The sequence below is a fragment of the Sciurus carolinensis genome, chromosome 7, assembly GCF_902686445.1.
Source record: "Sciurus carolinensis chromosome 7, mSciCar1.2, whole genome shotgun sequence".
NCBI lineage: Eukaryota > Metazoa > Chordata > Mammalia > Rodentia > Sciuridae > Sciurus > Sciurus carolinensis.
This window is the reverse complement of record NC_062219.1, coordinates 15,259,463-15,278,356: the sequence shown is the minus strand read 5'-3', so window position 1 is coordinate 15,278,356 and position 18,894 is coordinate 15,259,463. Positions and strand designations below refer to the sequence as shown.

General features: G+C 39.8%; 1 protein-coding gene across 4 annotated transcripts in view; it reads right to left on the bottom strand.

The window, feature by feature from the left end:
- Rmnd1 (required for meiotic nuclear division 1 homolog) overlaps positions 1-18,894 on the bottom strand; it is a 40,831-nt gene that overhangs the window by 17,782 nt on the left and 4,155 nt on the right. For 3 of the 4 annotated variants that reach the window (XR_007109406.1, XM_047557691.1, XM_047557693.1), the window contains 6 exons: positions 16,394-16,914; positions 9,523-9,631; positions 7,426-7,501; positions 4,211-4,250; positions 1,988-2,088; positions 395-501 (listed from right to left, as the gene is read on the bottom strand). Coding sequence is in view for 3 of the 4 variants with exons in the window: in XM_047557691.1 (XP_047413647.1) it covers positions 395-501; positions 1,988-2,088; positions 4,211-4,250; positions 7,426-7,501; positions 9,523-9,631; positions 16,394-16,900 (940 nt within the window). In the remaining variant the exon portion in view is untranslated. Of the gene's footprint in view, positions 1-394; positions 502-1,987; positions 2,089-4,210; positions 4,251-7,425; positions 7,502-9,522; positions 9,632-16,393; positions 16,915-18,059; positions 18,193-18,894 lie in introns of those variants that run through there. The other variant, XM_047557692.1, reaches the window with a different exon arrangement.

The window sequence follows — 18,894 nt, the reverse complement described above, 5'->3', positions numbered from 1 at the left end:
CCACTCCTGCGGAACCTGGGAGAGTCGTTTTCCACAGAGGCCTGTGCCCAGTCCCATGGGCTGGGCTTTCTCTGCCTGGGTCAGAGGTACCCAGGTATCACAATCAGGAAACAAAAGCAGTGACAACCGGGTAACATGTATTTTGGAGAAAGTAAGCTTTGTCAACACAACTGACAAGGAATGAGTGATATTACAGATACCACATTTTTTACTTTCTACTGTATTTATTTACTGGAGGAAAAAGAGGATACTAAAGCTTTGTTGAGAGTTCTGTGAAAACATGCCAAAATCTTCATCAAATAAACTCGCCTTAATGAAATGAAAACTTAATTAAACTCCCCTTGATGAAATGAAAACTGTGCGATATGTTCTCCAAACAGCAGGAGTAACTTACCTGAAAGACAAAGAGCATTGGAGAAAGCAAATTTCTCTAGAATGGCATCATCTAGATCCAGCTCCGAATTTAAATTGATTTCCCCTCTGTGAAGTTTAGACTGGCCCCTGGGGAAAGTGGGGGAAAGTAATTTACAAATCCTTTATTTGTTTTCTTGAGATGGAGTCTTGCTTTGTTGCCCTGGCTGGTCTGGAATGGCTGAGGTCAATCAATCCTCCGGCCTCTGCCTCCCAAGTAGCTGGAACTACCACACCCAGGTGTCTTCCAAATCTCACACACGCTTTAAAGTTTCTGTTTTGAAAAAATTCACCTTATAATCTTTCTGGATATCATTTTGCCAATTTGTATCAAGAGTCTTTATAAATGTTCTATACTGTGATCCAAATTATTTTATTTCTAAGAATTTATCATATGGAAATAAAGATATAAAAAAAAATCTGTGTACAAAACAATTTTTACTTTAATAGTAAAAAACCAGGAAGAAACTAAATGTTCAATGGGAGGATGGTTCAATTAATAATTCCACCAAACAAAAATTAAAAGGAGACGTGGTTGTGGGAGTCTATAGTCCCAACACTTAGGAGGCTGAGGCAGGAGAGTCACTTGAACACAAGAGCTGGAGAGGAGGCCAGCCTGAGCAATAATATAGCAAGACCCCATCTCAAAAACAAAAATAAAAAACAAACAAAACGCCAACATGTTATGGAAAGATACTTAATATAAAGGGAAAATGTTCACAATAAATTGCTAAGAGAAAAGATGCTGATTGTGAAACTCCATATATTGTAATCTAAGATCACAGTTACTCGGTGGGGAAGGCAAGGGAGGCAGAAGTTATAAAAAACTAGAGGTTTACCTGAAGACCTCTCTGGAGGGGACTGGAGAGCGGGAGGGAGTCTGTGAATATGGACATCACAGCAAATGGGAAGAGTGCAGGGGAACCTTCACCAAAGCTGTGGGGCAGTCTCATCTTACCTGAGACTCTAGCTGGCTCCCACTTCTTGTAGTCACCCACATTTCTACAAGTGGTTCTCTCAGATCAGCCCTTACCACATTTCCTTTTTATACTCAAAATCAATTCAGGAAAAAAGTGGCTTTACTTTTCACTGGAATAACATGATAGGGTTATTCTGATGAAGGATACTGTTGTTTTTTTTTTTAATTGATTAGGCTGCTCCAAAAACATAAACTTTCCATTTTGGGCTTACACTATATACTTGTTTTAATTTCTGGAGATCCTGAGAAGTTTGTGGTATTTTTTTAAAAGTATATATCCACTAATACGTATTATATAGTTTAGGCTTTTTATTTGTACCAACAACTTTTTTTCTTTAAAAAAAATCTTTTTTGTAGCTGTAGATGGACAGAATGCCGTTATTTCATTTGTTTATTTTTATGTGGTGCTGAGGATGGAACCCAGGGCCTCACGTGTGTTAGGGAAGTGCTCTGCCACTGAGCTACAACCCCAGACCTCCAACAACTTTTTTCTTAAAATTAATCTCCAGATTCATAAATAATTTATCTTCTCTACTACTTTGCCTAGTTTTTTTCCCCCAAGTGTCCTTTTCATAACTTTGATAAAAAGTTGCTTACTCTATTTTTATGTAGTTAAGCTCTTCATTTTCCCAATGTACCAATGCAATCTCATAAGGCTGAATTTCATGTTTCTCTAGAACTTGCATTACATGCTTCATCTAGAAAAGAAAAGAACATTACCTGGAATTATAACTGGCTCCCTAAGTATAAGTGTGCTCGGGGGTTAATGCTTATAACATTGAATAGTATGTTTTCTACTGCTTAGTTCTTAAGGAAAAGGCAAACTCACTATGTTATTAAGCTAATCAGGATGACGTGTTCATTTGTTTTCACCTTTGGAAAATAAAGATAAGCATAAGGAAGAAAATAAAGTTATTATTCCACAACCCAAAGAATCATTGGTAACATGGTTTGTATTCATTAATTTCTAAAAAAAATGTATAGGCAAACACTTGTAAAAATTTAAGCAACCTAAAGGTGTAGAAAGTGACCATCTCTCTCAGCTCACCCGTATCCTAATTCTCAGAGGTAACCATGACTACACTTGGGGCACATCCTATACCCTTTTTTTTTTTCTGTGATGTTTGTGTATACATTTATTTTGCTTTCTGCATGCAATGGGATAGCTATGCATATGAATATTCTCAACACTGTTCTCCTTAAACAAGACCCTGCAATGTATTTTCCCACCCTAAATGTCCACCTGTGGGGGATGATTCCTGCTCCCCACCATTATAATGTCTTCATGCATCATCATCATGCATATATCTTTGTGGCCTATTTCTTTAGAAACTACTGACAAAAGACATGCAGGCTGAAGGTGTTGCTCAGTGAGAGTGCACCTGCCTAGCAAGTGTGAGGCTCTGGATTTGATCCCCACCATTACAAAAAAATGAAAAGGTATGCCTTCTTTTACAAGTATTGCTGACCTGTTCTCCAAAACTGCTCTTCCAATTTTAGAATTCAAATAATTATGAGAGTACTCATAAAAACCACAGAGTGTTATTGTATCTTTGTAACTTCAGATGGCCAATTTATACTTTCTTATATTTGCTGGTCATGTACATTTCTCTTTCCCAGAATTCCTCCTCTACTGTGTACATATCTGTTTCCTTTCAGTAAAACTGAGATTGGAGGAAGCATACTTTTTTGTGGGGAGGGGTATTGGGGATTAAACCCAGGGGCTTATATCCTCAGTCCTTTTTATTTTTATTTTGAAACAGTCTCACTAAGATGCTGAGGTTGGTCTCAAACTTGCAATTCTCTCTTCTCAGTCTCCCAAATAGCTGGGATTATTGGCATACATCACTCCACCCAGGTGAAGCACTTTTTAACCTGCTGATGTTATGCTGGTTATATACTGTAATTTGCTCTTTTTTTTTCCCCCCTTGGTTACTGGGGATTGGACCCAGGGGTGCTTAACCACTGAGCAACACCCACAACCCTTTTACTTTTTATTTAGAGACAGGGTCTCACTAAGTTGCTAAGACTAGCTTTAAATTCATGATCCTCCTGCCTCAGCCTCCTGAGACACTGGGATTACAGGCATGTGCCATTGCACCAGGCTTTGTTCTTTTAATTTAACTCTATCACATACAAAAGCAATTTTCTGGGAATAGGTATTATTCCACATTTTTATGTACTTAGTAAACTATTATTGTGCAAACTATTATTGGTTATTTATAATCTTTGTTATTATAAACAATGCTATGATGAACATTCTGTATGTAATTCATCATGCATAATTGTAATTTTTTCCTTTGGGTAACTTTCTAGGTATAAAATTGCTGAGTTAAATATAAAACTTTGACGTACATCACCAAGATGCCTCTAAAAAGGTTGCATTGAACAAATCCTGATATGGACATTGAAATTATTTTCCATGCTGATAAATTCTTGAAAATTTTATCTAAAATAAGAATCAGTTTAACCAGTTTCCAATAACTATATGTACATTAATCAAATTTTATACTATCATATGTAAATGAATATGATGTAAATAATTAATTCTGCAGTTTTGCTGGGGTGGTGGGGACTGGGATTCTCCACAAATCAATGTGTTCCCAGAAAATGGAATATGTGTAAAACTTAAAAATAAACCAAAATATGTATTTTGGAAGATGAAATAGATGAGATAGACATCACATAATGCAGTACAAATAAGTTGTGGATTGCCTATTAATTTATCTTCCAAAATCTCTAATTATTAAGTGCTAATAAATAACTTATTCTTAGAAAACTACCTTTTCATACTTTAACACTTACTATTTATATACTTACAGTTTTGTCTTTTACATTCCAAAACACAGCAGCTCCTTCCCTGATTTAAAAGAGCAAAAGAATCAAGTGAGTTAAAGGAGAATAATTCTGAAGCTATGCTTAGGTAACATCTAGAATGTTCCCAGAATTCAACTGTAGAAAATATGATTTATTGGGCTAGGGAGATAGCTCAGTTGGTAGAGTGCTTGCCTTGCAAGCACAAGGCCCTGGGTTTGATCCCCAGCACCGCAAAAAAAAAAAAAAAAAAAAAGAAGAAAATATGATTTATTGACTGATTAGACAATATGGTCTCTAGATGGACTTGCTAAAATGTGAGTTATTTTTTGATTCTTGATAAATCCTGATTTCTCAAAATTCATGATTTCTCACATAGTTTGCAAAACAAGTAATTATTGTAAAGATTCATGTATCTGGACTCTTTCATATTCACTTCAATTCGGATGCACAGAAATCAAAATCAGGCAAACTTCTGAGATCCTGCCTTAGATCTCTATGGGCAAAGAACATGTTTTTAATCCTTGTGAAAAAGAGACGAGATCAGTTCTAAGCTCTGACAGCTAGCTGCCTCGTGGAGGAAAGCTCCCACTTGTGCAGGGCCTTGACAGAATTAAACTCTAAAGACCATAAATGAACTTTGTTTCATGTCTGAAGTTTGGCACATTAACCTGTTTTAGTAAATAAGAAGAGGAGTTATGACTCTGGGTGTTCATGTTGGAGAAAGAAAGGCAGGAGATAAACATAAGATTCATTCACATCATTCTTTAGACGTGCCTCAAGGAACGTGCTTAGTAGACAAGTGGGTCTGTGCCTATTTTCGCATTGGGGATGAAAAAAAATGAGTGTGATCCAGTTACTATCCTCCAGGAACTCCAGGCTAGAGAAGCATACCTAGACCACCAGTGCTTTAAGAGTTATGCGGAGTGGGGCTGGGGTTGTGGCTGAGTGGTAGAGCGCTTGCCTAGCACGTGTGAGGAACTGGTTTCCATCCTAAGCACCACATAAAAATAAATAAACAAAAATAGGTCCATCTACAACTTAAAAAAAAAAGAGTTACGCAGAGTGTACCATGGGATGTCCAGCAGAGACATCCTCCTCAAGGACTAGCAGAGCTGGTCAAATGAGGAAAAGTAAAGAGTCCATCAGAAAAACCAGCACAGGTTTGAGGAGGTGGATGGAGGGAACAGGGCAGTAACTTGGAACCAACAGAAGTTGCCGGCCATAAATGTCTGGTCATGAGCCTCAGGCTAGAGACACAGGCAGGAGCCAAGCCTGGGCGGAACTCTGTGCTGTGACAGTCTGGTAAGAGTCCCTGGAATCTGAAGCAGGAGTGGCATCATCAGAAGTGACTAATGAAGAACTACTCTGCCTGCAATAGCCCAGTGGTGGGCAGGCAGGCAGGCCAGGACAGGGTCTCAGGACACAGCTCTGAGGCAAAGCCACAGCCAAGTACCGGTTTAGAGAGGACTTCTAGGCAGATGTGCACCTCTCCATCTAGAGCCCAGCTGTGCACTCCAGTGCCCAGAAGCCACCTGTAGCAGTGGAGCACTTAGAACATGCCTGGTGGCATCGAGATGAGCTCTAAGTGTAAAATTCACCAAATTCAAACCCTAGGGTTGGGGTTTGGATCTAAAAGCTCCTCCAAAGGCCAAGTGATAATGCATCGTCCCAAGCACGTGGGAGGTGGTGGAAACATTTGGAGGCGGGGTTAGTTGGAGGAAGGTCACTGGGTGACCTTTGGAGGGTATATCTTGTCCCAAGTCACCTTCCCTCTCAGTCTGCTTCCTGGCCATGACGAGGTGAGCAGCTTTGCTCCTTTTCTTCATTTTTAAACTGTGATAACTAGAAAATACACTATCATGTGTGAGGCTTACATCAGATCTCCACTGGACAGTGCCAAGCTAGGTCCTCAGAAATCTACATTTCTCACTTGAGGCACAGGGGTGCTGTTATTCCACTTGGACTAAATGTTGAAATCCCAATTATCTCTAAAGATGGTCAAAAGGAAGGCAGGCATCCATGCGAACAAAAATATGGCTTCCAGTTTTCATCACCCGTAAGGGCTAAGATCACAAAAACCTCCTATGAAACCTTGGATTTTTTTGTTATTTTTGGAGACAGGGTCTCATTACGTTGCTCAAGCTGATCCTGAACTTCAGGCCTCAAGTAATCCTCCTACCTCAGTCTCCAGAGTAGCTGGTGCTATGGTGCCATGCCCACCTTAATGTTTGGAGTCAGATTTTCCCCGTGTTTCTGTTCTGCCACCTGTAAGTCTCATGATTACAGGTAATTCACTCAATCTGTCTGACCCTCAGTTTCCTCAGCAGCAAGATGAGATTAATAGACCTTCCTTGAATGTGGCAAGATTTTTTTTAAAATGTGGTTTCTATTATCATCACTCCTGGTCAACCACTCCACAGTATTTGGTATCAACACAATCTCTAAATAAAAGGGATAAGTGTATGTGAGCCAGGGTCCCCATCTGAAGTCTCTGGAGAGGTAAGATAGGCTAAGAATTTGGATGAAAAGCTACAAAATGGCAAAAAAGAAAAGAAAAGACAGCAGGGGAAGTCGCCTAAGTCCAACACAGGCACTGAGATGACTGCAAAATAGACACTTTGCATAAACTTCAACAAACAGCCACGTTTACAAGTAGAGACAAAGCAGGGGAGAGTAGTTACTATTTTTTTTTTTTTCTTTTTTTTGTGATGCTAGGCAACCACCCTATCACTAAGCCACACCCTCACACCCTCAGCCCCTATTTACTTCTTTTAAAAATTGTTTATTTTGCTGAGGGCAGAGGCGCATGCTTATAATTCTGGCAATTCAAGAGGCTAAGGCAGGAGGATAACAAGTTCAAAGCCGCAGCAACTTAGAGGTCCTAAGCATCTAAGTGACATCCCGTCTCAAAATAAAAAATAAAAAGGGTTGGGGATGTGGCTCAGTGGTTAAGCGTCTCTGGGTTCAATCTTGATACAAACAAACAAACAAACAAAAAACCAACAACAACAACAACAACAAAAAAAAATTTTCCAAGATGATTTACCAGAGGATTCCAGACCTGACAAACTCTACTAGATGAAATAAAAATCAGATGATAGATTCTGGTCACAAATACATTTTGAACACATGTTCTGTTATTAGAGGTACATGAACCTTTAGAGACCACAGGGACCTGGCCAGGAACCCACTTCCCAACAGGGTTTCCTTCCTGTTACCTGAAGAAGAATATTGTTCCAGGATCACCTTCTTTTGCAGAATTTTCCACACCCATTACCAAAATATTTGCTGCATCTGTGATTTAAAATAACAACAACAAAAAAAAACTGTCACAAGGTGACACAGGTGTAAGAGTCATCTATAAACATTTTACAGAAGTACTTATGGTCACTTTATATACCATGGAGATTCTGAGAACTACCACTAGAGTTATCTGGAACTATTTAAAATATTTAGTCTTTTAAATATTATCAAATACATACCAATATTCATTAATAAGTAGCTGCTTTATATACTAGTACAGTAATATTTCTTGTAAGTATATGAATTTTCTGTAATGTGTATTAACATACCATATTAACATACCAATTAACACACCAATTAACATACCATATTAACATACCAATTAAGATACTGTTAGTACTTTACAAAAAGTTACATATTGTTTCAAAATTCTGCAACGCCCAAAGTCACACTGCTGACAGCCTTCAGTCAGCCATGAACGCCCCTGAGCAACTTCTCATCTTAGGGGCTCTGGACATGGCTCTGTTATTCTAATTCTTTGAAAACTTCCTGTTTTGGTCATTCAACAGCACAAATAGTCTGTTCAGTCACCAAGGCTGAAAAAGCACGGCATTCAATTGTTTCTTATGGGATCAATGAGTGTTTAACAAAGAATTTTCTCTGCAGCAGGAAAGTTTTCAACCTGCTGTTTTTGCTACTTGGAGGGAAACTCAAGTTTTCTGGGTAGTGGACTATCTTGAGAATCACGAAAATTTTCTTCCATCAAAAAGTTCTAAGCTATTCTTTTTTAAATGTAAAACTAATTATTTTCTTAAGAATCCTATCTGAAACTATCCTAAAATCTTTACTTGTTAATTTTTTTCTTTCTTATACTATGTTATCTTTTAACTAATCTTATTAAAGTTTTGGACTGGTAATTGGTTTATTTGTTTTTGGTACTGGTGATTGAACCCAGGGGTGCTTTACCACTGAGCTAAATCCCCAGCCTATTTTTAAATTTTTACACAGGGATCTCACTAATGGATTGTTAAAAGTTTTTAAAGGTTCTTCCCATTTCTACCAATTTCATGGTTCTATAATATTAAAATAATTTTTTAATGTGACCAAAAGGAAGTAGCCTGGGGCTTTGATTTGGGTAAGTAGCCCCCAAAGGTTTGGTCCTCAGTCCATGATATTATTGGGAAGTAGAAGAACCTTAGGAGGTGGCCTGGTGGGAGGAAGTTAGGTCATTGGGGGTGTGCTCTTGAGAAGAATACTGGCCCTCCTTCTTCCTCTCTTTTCTTCTCAGCTGTCATGGGAGAGCAGCTTCCTGTACCACATGCTCCCACCATGATGTGCTGTCTCACCACAGGTCCAAAATTAATGGGCCAATTGACCATGGACTGAAACCTCTAAACTGTGGGCCAATGGGCCAATTGACTGTGGACTGAAATCTCTAAACTGTGGGCCAAAACAAACCTTTTCTCTTATTAAGTTGGTACATCTTGGGTATTTGTTATAGCCAAAGAAAGATGACTACCACATGCAGCCTTTGATCTTTCCAAGTAACAGTGAGCCTATAAATAAATTTAATCTGAGAACCAAATTCTCTATAAACATGTTTAATTTCTTTATAAAGACATTTGACACCACTTTTATGATACAATCCTTTCAATAAATGAAATGGTAACAAAGCATACTTAAGACAGTATCACAGGAAAATTATTTTCTTTTTTTTTTTTTTGGGTGCTGGGGATCGAACTCAGGGCCTTGTGCTTACAAGGCAAGCACTCTACCAACTGAGCTATCTCCCCAGCCCTGGAAAATTATTTTCTAATACTTTTTTTGTTTTGATACTTAGGATTAAATTCAGGGGCACTTGATCACTGAGCCACATCCCCAGTCCTATTTTGTATTTTATTTAGAGAAAGGGTCTCACTGAGTTGCTTAGTGCCTTGATTTTGCTGATGCTGGCTTTGAACTCCAGATCCTCCTGCCTCAGCCTCTGGAAGTGCTGGGATTACAGGCATGTGCCTCCTCTCCCAGTTCTAATTGATTTTAACATACTTGGCCCCAGGTTCAAGCAGAAGTACCTCTAGGCAAGCTTGTTACTTCAATGTATCCACGGGCGGTCAGATCCTGAGACAGATTTCCCAGATGGTACTCGTCTGCTGTGGCAAATGCTGTGCAGTGCATCAGGTTCTGTGAGCACAAGATGGGTTACCAAGAGACTCAAACATCTGCGATGGCTACTATGTCCCTAACTTAGGGGACCCCATTTGGCAAAGCCAGCACTCAAGTTTTCTCCAAACATTTCAAAGGCTCATACAAAGATGGGATAAGTATGAAAACAAAGAAGTTATAGGGAGACAAATATCAGCTCATTGACAAAAGCACTTGCTTCTGTTAGCCAAAAAGATGGAATAATTTTCCTGAAAGGGAAGCCATGCTCCAACCGGAAGTGTCTCAAGCAGCCTGAGTAAAGGTATGAGATGGGGGCCAGGACAAAATGATATGTCAAGTCTTTCCAACCAGAGTTTCTGTGACTTTTTCATAGCAACATTATTATGTGAGGTCCTTAGAATTCACAAAAGAATCATAATATTTTTATTCTGGCTAATAGTAAACAAAAATGTCTGCAAATCTGAGAACACGTCTTGGTCAGTTGGTGCTTTGCTGCGAGTTGTGTCTGCATAGACTGTAGATATCTGTGTGTTGATACCAAGTACACGTGGTGAGCAATTTGTAGTGAGTGTCCAAATGATCGGGAGGAAGTTAGGACACTGGGATGTGCCCTTGAAAGGGAAGTTGGCCCCTCTTCTTCCTCTCTTTGCTTCCCAGACGCCATAAGGTAAGCAGCTTCCTCTGCCATATGCAGGTGTCAGTATAGTTGACCTAAATAAACGAGCTTTTTAAAAAGATTAAGTTGAAAAAAATATGAAAAAAATAAAATGCAAAATATGGTGAATTACTCATAGCAAGAGCAAATGTTATTCTATGAAGTTTTCTGTCACATATGTGTGTCTACTTATGTTACACTGGGTTACTATGTATGTAAAATGCTGAATATATTTCTCACTAGAGATGAGGTCAGAAAAGTTTGAAAGCTATCATCATAAGATTTCAGACAAAATTTTTTAAAAATATCAGAATAATGCTTAGTTTATAGGGTTATTTTAAAGTTTAAAAAAAGCTGATAAATACATAGAATTCTCAGGACTGTTCAATATTGATTGGACTACAGTTGGTTAAAAGAAGTTTATGAGTCACTAAATTAACATTTCTTCCTAGGACTTCCTCCATTCAGCTCCCAGGTTCCCTCCGGCTCTGGCATTCCCACTGTGAAGTTCTGGAGCAGCAGTCTATGAATTCCTTTCTTCCTCCTGTTCCTGTTACTTAATTCCTACCCTTTCTCAACAAATGGTCTAACCCTGCTTTGTCTTCTCCTCAGTCTGTTGCACATCCTTCCAAGTGGCTTAAAAAGCAGCACAGGAGTAAACGAAGGATTTGAGAAATAATAGAAACTGAAATGTCTAAAAATCAACAAAGCACACCAAGTAATTAGAAAAAAAATTGAGTCAGACAAGCTGAAATAAGTGGAGAATATGGGGATAAACTGATGTAGTAGACCACCCCCCCACACTGGCGGATAACTGATAAGCTACTTCCTGCAGTCACATGTGGAGGAACACAAGGACACACACACACACACACACACACACAGGTAAGAGTCCAAGACCAGGTAGTCACTGGAGTGCAGAATAGGACGTGCTCATGGTTTCAACCCTCCTGGCTTCATGGAATTCCAGAGACCTGACACCATGTAAGCGGAGATTAAGCTTCCTGAGAGAAAGGGAGTCCTGTCAGGACCCATCAGGGAAGGCCACAGTGCTACTTGGTGAGACCTGACAGACTGGATGTGGCTTGCTGGACAAAATCACAGCATGTCAGGGTGGGTGTCAAAATGCCCTCTGTGACTGCCACTCTGACTGGAGTGGGAAGAAGGCACGAAAGGGAGAAGACAGAAGATAAACCAGCCCCAGGCCTGTCCAGTAGTGGATTATCCTTTAATTGTACTGAACGCAGTGAGCTCAGCCATCCATCCAAGTTGAGTTGACCTATACTGCATTTGTAAAATGGGAGTCAGAAGTCAACAATGAATTGAGAGTTTCGCCATATTCCACATTTCCACCCTCTTCTGCCCAGGCAGAGATCGGGCATGATGGACCAGGACTGAGTAGGGGCCTAGGGTCTGCGGCCACACGGCCCTCCCCTCAGCTATCTCAAGTCTGCTTTAGGTCTGTAACTGGCCCAGGCCACAGGTGCTAAACTATTTACTATTTTAAACTTTCAAAGAGTCGGTGAAACATGGCAAGTCAATCACTATTTCTATGAGAAAATACATTGAGTTCCAAATAGATCACAAATAAATCTTTAAACATAACTTCTTTTTCCATAGACTTTTTAAGTCTTGTTACAGGTTTTCTGAAGATTGTCACCTTCTCTCAGTATCTTCTATTTAGTTTGGCTCAAAGAGCTCTTCAAAGTCACATGTGAAACAGGGCTCACCATACTACTCTAAATTGTGGCCTTCCATTAATAGATAATTCACAAGTTTTGAAACTTGACTTTTTTTGACATCTTGACATTTGCTTCCTTTGCTTTTCAATTTCAATTTTTCATTTAAACCCACTTGGAAGAGGGAAAGATAACCATGGAGTACCCGCTCCCTGCCTTTTATCTTTGTGGACCTGGGTACTGAACTCCTGGGCGTTCTACCATCCAGCCACACCCCCAACCCTCCTCTCGCTAAGTGCCCAGGCTAGCCTCAAACTTGCAGTTCTCCTGCCTCAACCTCCCAAGTGGCTGGGATCACTGGTGTGTGCCACTTCACCTGGCCATTTTCCCCTCTATTAATTAAAGGTGCTGCTACTTTATGAGAAACTTTTTTTTCCTGGATTTTTACTGTGGCTTCTTACTTATTAAGCATGTACATATGTAAAGCAAATTTGGGATTTTAGCCTGGGGATCCGTAACTTGTTCTTAAATAGAAGCCAGAATTCAACCCAAAATAGCTACTGGATTTAGGCCCCCAATTTAGGCCTAAGGTAAAATGTTGAACCACTGTATTTCAGTACGTTTTGCTTCTATGGCCACAGAAGACAAGTTCCAGCAGATGGGGCTAGAAATCTATATGTGATTCTTAACAGCACTGCATACTTTGAAATTTTTTTTTATCCATACACTATGACTGAAGAAAAATAGTATATGATCGCAATGTTCTTTCTATTTTACTACTATACTAGGATACAAAAAATTTATATTTGGTCTTTGTCCTTGGCTTCTGGCACAGAATTCCTAAAACCCTGGCAATTTCCTAAGGGATACAGGGTGACAGGAGCATCTTTTGTTGTTTAATATTTGGCATCTGCCTTGGGTTTTTGGCACAAAGCTTCTAAATCTCCTAGAGTTTCTCAAGGATAGGTATGCCTTTTGTTCTAATGAGGGGATTCTTGGTGGGCTCTGGAACAGCTTCAGGATGGGGGACTGGTTGCCCAAACAAGTCTAAACCTTGAATAGAAGCTTGGAACTTTCAGGCCCTCCTCTCAACCTCAGGAGCAGAAGAGGCTAGAGGTTGAGTTAGCAACTGATCAAGTCTCTGTGATGAAATCGCTGTGAAAATTATCTAAACAACTTGTGAGCTGATGAATACAATCCCAGGCCAGGAAGGTGGCACACACCAACTCCCTGGGAATAGAAGCATCTATGTTCAGGGCACTTTGGGACTTCAACCTGTGAATCCCTTCACCTGGATGTTCATGAGTCTCAGTAAATGTAACTAAATTGTTTCCCTGCGTTCTGGAGCCATTTTAGCAGACTCTCAAACCCAAGGTGGTAGACATGGGAACCTTTGATTTACAACCTGGGGCTTGAGACTGGTGTTTGAAGTGGGAGGTAGTCCTATGGGACTGAGTTTAATCTGTACTGACTCCACACAGGGTCAGAACTGAAATGAACTGTAGGTCACCTTACTAGTGTCTGGAGAGTTGGAGAATTCATTGATGGATTTTGTTGTCAGTACTTGAGTATAAATGGACTATATTTACGAAGGAAAACACGCATTTTTACTGCTATATACTAGATGTAGATCAAAGTTGCAAAATACAGATATAAATTATATTAGTAGAATGTTTTAGCTTATAAGCTTTTTGGCTACAACCTATGATGAGGAATCAGATTATACACACAGTACATATATGTAGATGAGACCAATAACTGCCACAGAAACTTCACAAACCAGTACTTTTCTTATCATAGTCAATGCATTCTGATATTTTCTATCCTATTTCATTTTTTGTAAAAAGTTAATTTTACAACATGCTGCGGGGTCGCTGGAAATACTAACGGGTGTTCCCTCGCTCTCCCTCTTATGCCAGTCTCCAGGCTGCTCGGCCCACTGAGTCACCCTCTGACCCTCTGCTCCTGAGAGATGGGACATGTTCAGGAAGCAGCACCATGCTCTTCTGCTAAATTATAAGCCATATTTAGCATATCACTGCAGGTTATGATTTCTACAAATGAGACCAGGCAGAGATTTAATGCCATCTGGAGGGTGACTGAAACCTCAGGCAATTCCAAACATCTGCTAGAGAGCAAGTGTGGGAACGAGAGGACGTGGACAGGCTTCCTGATACCAAGCACAGGCCTCGCTCTGTCTCAGTCAAAGGTGATGGACAGGGTTGCCCCGTAACAAAGAAATCACCCGTCCTCTGATGTTCACACGAAAATGGAGTGGCCCTCAACTTGGCGCAGAAAAAAGTTAGTCTTCTGTCTTGGGGGTTTATTACATAGTCAAGCCTCAAGACTGCTCTTCCCGTGAAAGGTAAAATACTCAGAAAACAAAGCTCCACACTTACATTACCTCAGATCATTTAGAAATGTAAGATTTTCTCTTCATTTTTTTTTTTTTACCAAATGGGCTTAAATGAAAACTTGAAATTTAAAAGCAACACACTCTGGTTCTGCACAACTCCAAATAATGTCACCATTATGTGACACAATGTGTCCTCTGAAAGGATCCACAAAATAAACACTATTTCTCTTAAGACTTTTATTTGTATCTACCTCCATCCTTGAAACCAGATCTGAGATGAAAAGAAATGTACAACCTACCATGAGTGCCTCTATTTTTAATTATTGAGTGTCTCAGAACTAAATGCTCAAATAGATCGTTCTTACTAGGTCCCTGATAAAATGTCTCTGTTCATATTAAATGTTTGCTTTTAAAATGGAATGCTCTTATTATCTCATTTGAAACTGTTGAATTTTAAAAATCTTCAAATTTTTTCGGGAAGGAAGCAGGAAAAAAAAAAAAACCCTAAAGAAAAATAAAAAATGGAATTCAGGAAAACTGCTTCCAAATTTAAGGAGAACCTGAGGAAATAAAGCCTCTTTGGAAGTTCACAATGAGTAACTACAAAAAAAGGTGACTTTTTTAACTGTAGCAGCCTCTTCACAATGAACTCAATGCACTGTGCTGGTAGATCTAACAAGAGAAAAAATGAGCTGATTTTCCTTTTGGATTTGCTATGAATTCAGATTTTGATCCTTAGTGTCACCTCAGTCCCCTGAACACTGAAATTCCCAGAACATCTCAAGCTCTTGGAAGAAGGCAGGTTGAGAGTAGTTTCTGCACACACGTCTGTCCTTTACATTCCAGGCACATAGAAACAACACAAAAACCCAAACCAGGATCCAAAATAAAAATCATTCATTAACTCCTAATGACATAATCTGAGGATTAGTCATGAAGGGACATAATAGCTTTTCAAAGGTTGTCAGCTGCATAGTAAAAACAAAAACACTAACAAACAGCCAAAATTGAACATGCTCAGAACTGAACATGCTTAGAATCAAGTTTGAAGACAGATATTCTAACCTGCTTTCTAGTAGGCTCATAAGACCTAATGGGGTTTTAAATATTTACACTTTTAAATTTTTGAAATAGGTCTTGCTATATTGCCTAGGCTGGCCTCAAACTCTTGGGCTCAAGTGATCCTTCTGCCTCACAGCTTCCCAAGTAGCTAGGATTACAGGCCTGTACCACCAGGCCCAGCTCTATATTCCTATTTTTAATGTTGATGACGACTGGCATTGATTTCTTTGCTGTTTTCCATGCTTTCTAAACTAACAAACATTAAGTACAAGGCATAGTTCTAGGTATTATGCAAGACACAAAGGTCAAAAACTGCACCTGATCCTGACCTTAACTGTTCATCACTTAGAGGAGAAATACCAACTGCTGCTGAGAAATTCCCAGAAACCTCTTAGCAGTGAGTAAAACACACCCTTGAACCTTCAGAAGCTAAAAAAGAGAAAACCCTCTAGCTCACTGCTTTTTGAGTTTACCTTGGCACATCATTTCACCACTCCAAGCGTGGTAACCACAGGCTAACGAACGCTTGCCTATCTGCAAGGTTACTTACACCTTTTAAATGTGATGAAGAATTTCTAGATTGTTTTTTTTAAAAATAGGTGCTTTTTACATTACCATTTCCAGACCGGAATTTTTTTTTTTTTTTTTTTTTTGGGTGCTGGGGATTGAACCCAGGACCTTGTGCTTGCAAGGCAAGCACTCTACCGACTGAGCTATCTCCCCAGTTCCTCCAGACTGGAATTAATGCTCTTTTTCAAAAGCCAATAACGTTTTCTTAGACCAGTAACTAATCCTTTCATAAACTATATTTTTATCTTTTATTGCCTATGTATGTCATTATGCACATCATTAACTCTTTTAAGATTCTGAGTCCGTTTGGATATGTTAGGCTTTGAAGATCTTAAAAGAAACTCTGAGTTGGTTGCCAGGTCACTTATGTTAGTGTCAGGGCTGTGCTGCAGGGTACACTTGTTGGGAGAATAAGCAATGACTGATAAACACAAGTGCCACAGCCACGCTGGGCTTACCTCGCTCACAGAGAGATCCGGAAGGTTGGTCCTGGACGGCTGCCTGGTCCTGGATGCTTTCAGTGGTCTCTTGATCTGTGGAAAGTCTTGTTTTGGAACAACTGTTTCAGTTGACACAGATGAACAATGCCTCTTTAATATTTTTATAAACCACTTAGAACCCAATAGATTTGGTTTGTGGGTCACCTTCCTGTGAGCAGGAAACGATTTCAAGGATGGAAGATAAGCTCTCTCATCCTGGCCGTGTACAGTATTTAATGGAGAGAGTTTTGCTGTATCTGGTATTTTCCAGTTCATTTCCAGGAACTGAGGCTTATTCAAACCACCAGCTGCTGCAGCAGGAAAGAATGAATCCAAGTTTTGATGTATTTTCAGGGTGTTGCTGCATGTTGTATCCTCAAATTCCTTGAGTGGTTTTAATGTGAGATGAACAGGTCTTCGGCTCTGATGTACTTTTGATAATATACTGTGGTATCTGGCCAGGGCTCTGAGAAGTCTTGCAGGCATTACCACATCCCAAGCTAAAAGAAAAAGGTTTCAAAATTCAGGTTGGTTTTGTTTTCTAAGTGTTTTAAAATTACATGTAGATACAATTTCTCTATGAAATAAGCTTATTTCTGTTAAAATCTGTGAAAAAGAAAATATTTTACTCTAATTATAATAAAAGAACAAGGTTAAAAAATATATATATGCACAGCTGGGAATACAGCTCAGTGGTAGAACACTTGCCTGGCATTACTGAAGCCCTGGGTTCAACCCCTAGAACTGTAGGAAAAAACATACACACACGGACTCTGTCATTTTTCATTTAGTCAGTATCTGGCCTTCTTTCTGAAAGATTAGATTATAAAATTACTAAAACACACACACATGTAACTTTCTTTTTAATTTTTTTTAGTTGTCCAAACATTTATTTTATTTATTCATGTTGTGCTGAGAATTGAACCCAATGACTTACACATATTAGGCAAGTGTTCTACCACTGAGCTACAATCCCAGCCCCACATAACTTTCTTAATTTACTTCAGTAACGTGTCAACCACTTAAAAGAGTCTGTGCTTACAAATTTCTTTATTTAAAAAAAAAAACACACACACACACACACACAAGCTGGGTGTGGTGGCACATAGGCCTGTAATCCCAGTGGCTCAGGAGGCTGAGGCAGGAGGATCTCGAGTTTAAAGCCAGCCTCAGCAATTTAATGAGACCCTAAGCAACTCAGTGAGGCCCTGTCATAAATGAAAAAAACATTTTTTTAAAGGATTTGGGGAGGTGGCTCAGTGGTTCAATCCCTAGTACCAAAAAAAACCAAAAAAGCCTCTTTTATTCAACCTTTACAGTGAGATAAGCAACTAGCTGAGGCCAAGGATGCATCCATGAATGGACAAGTGTCCCTGCCATGGAGGTCTCCGCTCTCCGGGAGGAGACGGGCATTTTCAACAGCTCGTCATAATTCCATGAACAGACCCAACACCACGCTGTAGTCCAGATGCTGAGGAAACACACGAGGAATTCACCCAATTCTACATGCAGAACTGGGAGAGGCTCCCAGAAGGACTGGAGCACTCTTGAAAGGAGGTGCTTTGGAGCTGGGCACATCAGATGTGCACAGAGTCCAAACAAAGGAAACGGAATGCAGACATAAGTAATTTTCCCTCTTACTTACAGTGTTAAATATGTGATGATGGTGTTTTGTTGTTTTTTTCCCGTGCTGAGGACGGAATCCAGTGCTTTGCACATGTTAAATAAGCACTCTAAGCGCTCTGCCACTCTGCATACTGCCAGCCCCTAGATATAAGCCTGTAGATCAATGACAGTTCTTAAAAAAAAAAAGTTAGGTGCTAGAGATACGAGTATGAACCAGTGGCCTAGGATTCACAGTCCAGTGGAGGCGGAATAAGGTGACGTGCAAACGCACGCGGATCTGGAGACGTGTCCAAGGTGAGAAGCAGCGTGGCACACTCACAATGGTGACGTCTGAACTGGGTCTTGAAAGGGCAGAGGGATCGGAAAATCAAACAGACCAGGTACACTGCAGTATTTATCTGACAAACAGGATGCGATTTCAGGGGAGGGAGCAGTGAGCTGCAGGACAAAAGGATGGAAAAGGAGCTGGGGGCCAGATTCCAAAAGGATTCATTAAGTGTTTCTTAAAAGGAGAGTGTTTCTTCTTTCTTTTCTGTTTTTTTGTTTTGTTTTTTGGTACCAGGGATTGAACACAGGAGCACTCAACCACTGAGCCACATCCCCAGACCTTTTTTTGTATTTTAGAGACAGGGTCTCACTGAATTGCTTAGGGCCTCACTAAGTTGCAGAGGCTGGTTTTGAACTCGTGATCCTCCTGCTTCAGCCTCCCTGGATGCTGGGAGTACAGGTGTATACCAACATGCCTGGTGATCCTATGGAGTTTCTATGGGTAGAGGGAAACCACAACTTTTAAATGAGATTCACAAGGTCAGATGTATATTTCTGAAAAATGTCTTTGGTAGAAAATGCTAAGG